The 5,842-nt window shown below is 40.0% G+C and overlaps 2 protein-coding genes across 2 annotated transcripts; both read left to right on the top strand.

The window, feature by feature from the left end:
* Positions 1–580: 580 nt before the first annotated feature.
* On the top strand, positions 581–1,631 carry LOC129579530 (uncharacterized). Its single transcript, XM_055469671.1, has 2 exons — positions 581–1,148; positions 1,201–1,631. The coding sequence occupies exons 1-2, from the start codon at positions 581–583 to the stop codon at positions 1,629–1,631; spliced, it is 999 nt and encodes a 332-aa protein (XP_055325646.1).
* A 1,353-nt stretch (positions 1,632–2,984) lies between these two features.
* LOC129579531 (uncharacterized) lies at positions 2,985–4,241 on the top strand (the record flags this gene model as incomplete). The annotated part of the gene is made up of 1 exon (XM_055469672.1): positions 2,985–4,241. A coding segment is annotated over exon 1 (1,257 nt), but the record flags the coding sequence as incomplete, so codon positions are not given.
* Between the last annotated feature and the right edge of the window lie 1,601 nt (positions 4,242–5,842).

Here is a 5,842-nt window from a genome sequence, read left to right as displayed (position 1 = left end):
TATGGACAAAAGGATAAAAGAAAGGAAAATAATCGGAAAAGAGCATTCAATTGGAAACATTTAATCATTAACGCCGTGTTGCAATGGAACAATATTTGAACTAAATGAAATTAGTTGGATTCTTTTGGAATTATGAAATTAAATAAAATTTGTTTCTATTTCTGGATCAGAGTTTTACCACAGATCTGGTGAACAACTGTGCACAGCGTTCAGTATGTCGGCGAAAAAGCCAAAAGTAGCAGATTCAAAGGAACAGAGGCACTCAGCCAAGGATCAGAATCAAAATCAAAATCAAAACCAAGGACAAGTGGAACAACCGCTCAGTGATGAGGCAAAACAATTCCAATCGGTTCAAAAGCATATCAATCGATTGGCTGGGTTCGTGCTGGGTGATGACTTCAAGACTATCTCGTATGAGGCGGTGAACATTCGCTATGATCGTTTGGAAGATTTATGGAAGAAGGGCAACGCCTGGTACGAAAAATTGATACAAGCCGTTGATAGCAATTCAGGCTTGATTGATTCTTATGACGTTTGCTTTGCGACCATGGAACAGCAATACTTTGAAGCCGCATAAGCTATGATTCAACGAGTTAAAGAATTGGAGCCAAGCGCCGGAAAAGAAAAATCAGCAGCAGCTGAAGGATCAGATTCGGAAAAAGTGATGAAAATCCAAGTGGCACCCAAAGAATACGACATAAACAACACGTGGGGTGACTTCGATGGATCATGGCTCAAATGGTTGGGGTTCCGAGATCGTTTTAAAGCCGCAATTCATGACAATGTTGATGTGTCTGATTCGTACAAACACTCGTACCTGGTCAGATCGTTGAAAGGTGAAGCAGCAAAGGCACTCGGTGAAAGTCATGAAGCCAAAGGCAGCTATCAAGAAGCATGGAACAGATTGTCACAATTGTACAACAAACCGTATCAGATTGCGCTGGAATATATGCGCCAATTCTACCGATTGCCAGTGCTGCATACAAGAGCCACTTCAACAGAGCTGCAACGTATGGCAAACGCCACTCACGAAACGATTCGCCAACTCCGAGCACTTGAATTGCCAGTAGATCAATACGATTTTGTACTCGTGCACAATTTGCATGAAAGATTGGATCCTGAAACCGCACGTGATTGGGAAAAATATCGTAACCAAGACGAAATGCCCACGGTAAAGATTATGTTGCAATTTTTGGACAGAGAAGCAGCGGCTGCAGGAAATGTTGACGAAAATCACCGTCGGATCAGAGCATCGCAACAAATCAAAGGACAGAGCAAGTGCGGGATCAGCAAAAGGAAATGAGACAGGAAGAGAAACCGGTGCAATACCGAGAAAATTTCCATGCGAAGCATGTCCGGAAGGCAGCGGCGAAACTCACCCACTGTTCCATTGTCCAAGCTTTGCAGCTTTGAACATCACGGGACGGAAAGATTTCTTGCGTCGTCGTCGCATATGCCCAAATTGTTTTAAGAAAGGCCATAACATCAATTCGTGTGAATCACAAAAGAAATGCGGTTTGCCACAATGTCAAGGAAATCCATGGCACAACAGTCTCATTTGCCCATTCAAGCAAAACACACAACAAGGTTTGACGGCAACCAATGCCACCAAACGAGGAACAAGCGCATGACTAGACGTGGTTCCAGGAAAGAAATGGAAACAGGAGCAGATGGAAACAGAGAGCAACAAATTGTTCAAGGATAAATTGAATTTGGTTAACGAAAAATTGGAATTGTTGAATGATCAAGAAAAATTGTTGAAGGATCAGATGGAAACGAGTAAAAATAGGAAAAGAAAATTGAAATGTAATGACGGAAAAGAAAACACGAAGAAAAATAAAATGAATCATTCCACACCGTATGACCATGAGTGTGATTATTTTGTACAAGAGAAAAATACCTTTTTAGCGACAGCAGTGGTTCACGTAAAAATAGCAAAGGATCAGTATGTAAAAGTAAGAGGATTTATGGACTGTGGAGCTCAACCAAACTTAACGAGCTATAGCTTCTTTCACAACGCATTGCGACAGTCACTCACTGCGTTACCAATATCAAGGAAAATGATTGGAATCAATGGCCAATCATTCCAGATCAAACAAAAAGTAAACTTAAGCATTCATCCTTGGTTTAATGAAGACGAGTGTATAAGAGAAGCATTCTGGATCATGCCTAAAGAGAGTGGTTGGCAACCATACATGCCGGATACTCCAATGAACCCATTTAAAATTAGGAACTCAACTGACTTGCCATTTGCAGACCCGAATTACTGGAAAACAGAACAAGTACACCTTTTGTTCGGTGTAGGTTTTTTCGCAAAAATTATTGTATCGGTGGTGGATAGAGGAATAGACGGAATAGCTCAAATGAATACAGCTTTAGGAATAATAATTTTTGGATCAGATTCGCAATATTTAGATGAGGAAACAGGTCAAGCGCTTTCGGCAATAGAATACAATGAGGAGGATCAACTAGATAGGTTGCTAGAGAGAATTTGGACACTAGATCAAATAAAAACGAAACCAAAACTTACCGAGGAACAGATTGCTGTCGAAAAACATTTCATGGACAATTTTAAGCGTGAAAAAGATGGAAGATTTGTTGTAAAGATTCCATTGAAAGAAAACATAACATGCTTTGGAAGTTCGAAGCAAATAGCCCTAAAACGGTTCATGTACATGGAAAGAAAATTATCAAAGGATCAGAGAATGAAATCTATTTACGTGGAAAAGATGAGGGAAATGATTAGGTTAGGACACATGCAATTAGTGAACAAAGAACCAAAACAGAATGAGCTTGTGTACCACATTCCGCATCACTGCATTGCAAAAGAAGATCGAATCGTATATGATGCGAGCTGTAAAACAGATACTGGTGTCTCTCTAAATGACATTCAGTTACTCGGAGCTAAATTGCAAAATGATTTGTTTATGACAATAATGCGAGTAAGAAGACATCGGATTGTAATTTACGCTGATATAAGGAAAATGTTTAATCAGGTCAAATTATCAAAGGAACAGTGGAATTTACAGACAATTTGGTGGAGAGAAAATGAGTCGGAACCTTTAAAAGAATACTGGCTGACGGTTGTATCTTTTGGTTTGACTTCATCAGCCTATTTGGCCGTTCGTTGTGTAATTCAAGCGGCCAGAGAAGCACAGGAAATTTATCCAGAAGCTGCAAAAGCTATTGAAAATGACTACTACATGGATGACTGCGTTACAGGAACGCATATGGAACAGAAAGCAATAGAACTTGCAAAAAACATGGATCAAATTTTAAAAGGAGCCGGCTTTGAGCTAAGAAAATGGAAATCGAACAATAAAACAGTCTCTAAAGCCATGGATTCAGTTATGGAAAAATCAATGATATTTTCCGAGGAGGATAGTTCAACCATTTTAGGTCTCAAATGGTTGATAGAAAAAGACCAATTTACGTTTATTGTGAAATCACCAAAAATTGAGGGAAAACTCACCAAACGGAAAATTGCGAGCTGTGTAGCCCAGCTATACGACCCGAATGGCTATATTTCACCAGTAATAATGATTGGTAGGAAAATAGTACAAGACCTTTGGAAAGAGAAATTTGAATGGGATCAAGAAGTGTCCAAGGACATACAAAAAAGATGGGAACAGTTTTGGACAGACATAATTCAACTGGAAAAGTTCAAAATAAACAGATGGATTGGAACTTCGGATGATTGTGACATACAAATTCACGGATTTGCTGATGCATCAGTTATCGGCTACGGAACAAGTATCTATGTGCGTGTCGAACATTTAAATGGAAAGATTACGAGCAGCTTATTGATATCGAAAATGCGTGTTGCTCCACTCAAAACAGTCACAATTCCAAGGCTTGAGTTGACAGCAGCTGAAATGCTATCACGTTTATACGAACAGGTAAAAACATCAATAGAATGGAACAGAATACCATATAGTTTATGGTCGGATTCGACTATTACATTGCATTGGATCAGGAAAGAGCCGCACAGTTTGAAAGTGTTTGCAGCAAATCGTGTTGCTTCAATACAAGAAAGAACAAATATTGAATGCTGGCACCATGTTGACTCAAGTGACAACCCAGCTGATTTAGTGAGCAGAGGCTTATTGCCATCGGATTTAGTCGATAACAAGCTTTGGTTGCATGGACCAGAATGGCTTACAAAACCAAGATCAAGTTGGCCATCGGAACGTTTTATCCATAAAGAGCCACCTGGAGCAGAAATGTTAGCCGAAGTAAAAGTAAATATGGTATCGACATTCAGAGACTCTCTACGGATCAGATTGAAAGGAAATAAAGACAGTGTCTCTTTGATAGAATATGCTGGAAAATTGGAAAAAGCCGTAAACATTCTTAGTTATGTTAATCGATTCATCAAAATGAAGCTGAATAGAGTAACTGTGAAGAGCAGAAGGAACAGAAGAGGCGAAATTGTTCAAGAAGTTGTGCCACCAACAATGGAAGAGAAAGCAGAAGCAATGAATTATCTGTTGAGGAAATCGCAGCAAGAGCATTTTAGTAAAGAACTTGTTTATTTGGAAGAAAAAAGAACTTTACCGAAAAGAAGTAGGATAGAATCACTCAATCCCATTTTGGATAGTGATGGAATTTTACGTGTCGGCGGCAGAATAGGAAGATCAGAATTAAGCTATGAAATGAAATATCCGGCGATAATTCCAAATGGCTCGCGACTGGCATGGCTAGTAATCGACAATGCACATCGTCAAACCAAGCACGGTGGGGCACAGGTGATGATGCAGTATATTAGACAATTTTATTGGATCCCACGGATAAGAAGTGAACTAAGGAATTTTGTGCAAAAGTGTGTCGTTTGTGCTAGATTAAATGCACAATTGGAAAGTCAGCTTATGTCAGAGCTACCATCAGAAAGAGTGCAACCAGGGAAACCTTTTTTGCATACAGGATTAGATTATGCCGGACCTTTTGAAACAATTATGCCGGGTGTATCAGGGGATCTTCCGAGGAAAAAGTGTTGGATTGCAATATTCGTATGCTTAAAAACGAGAGCAATACACATTGATATCGTGTCGGACTTGTCATCGATGGCGTTTATCGCTTGCTATGAAAGATTTATCGCGAGAAGAGGAAGATGCGAAAAGTTTTTTAGCGACAACGGAACATCTTTCGTCGGAGCAGAGAAAGAGCTGAAAAAGGCAATGGAACATTGGATAGATAAACAAACTCTCGATCATCTGCACAACAAAGGAACACAATGGCATTTTATGACTCCAGCTGCACCTCATCAAGGAGGCATTTATGAGGCGGCAGTTAAGTCGATGAAGTTTCACTTGAAGCGAATTGTTGGACAGAAAGTGATGTCATACGAACGGCTTTTGACTTTACTTACGCAAATAGAAGCCATACTCAATTCCAGACCATTGCACCCACTGAGTGATGACCCTTTAGATATGCAAGCTCTCACTCCAGGACATTTCTTAATCGGTGAACCGCTCTTGCTACCTTTACCGTTTAATTTGGATAAGAGGCCGGACTCAACTGGGATCAGATTATGGAAAGATCGACAGAAGATGTTGAAAACATTTTGGGATCGCTGGCAGTCGGAATATTTGACCTCTCTTCAAGAAAGAAAGAAGTGGAGGAGAGAGAAGGAAAAACTAAAAGTCGGTCAGCTTGTCATCATTAGAACAGAGAATTTTCCCCCTACAAGTTGGGCTCTAGGCAGAGTCAAGGAACTTATTGTCAGCAAGGATGGATTGGTACGAAATGCTGTTATACAAACTTCAACGAATGTGCTGAAGCGGCCGGTACAGAAGTTATGCATCGTTCCAGTCGAATCAGAAAAATTAAACTAAGGATCAAT

This window comes from Sitodiplosis mosellana, unplaced genomic scaffold (assembly GCF_009176505.1).
Source record: "Sitodiplosis mosellana isolate CC-2019 unplaced genomic scaffold, AAFC_SMos_1.0 Smas_scaffold_6231, whole genome shotgun sequence".
NCBI lineage: Eukaryota > Metazoa > Arthropoda > Insecta > Diptera > Cecidomyiidae > Sitodiplosis > Sitodiplosis mosellana.
This window is presented reverse-complemented; position numbering and strand designations above follow the sequence as displayed.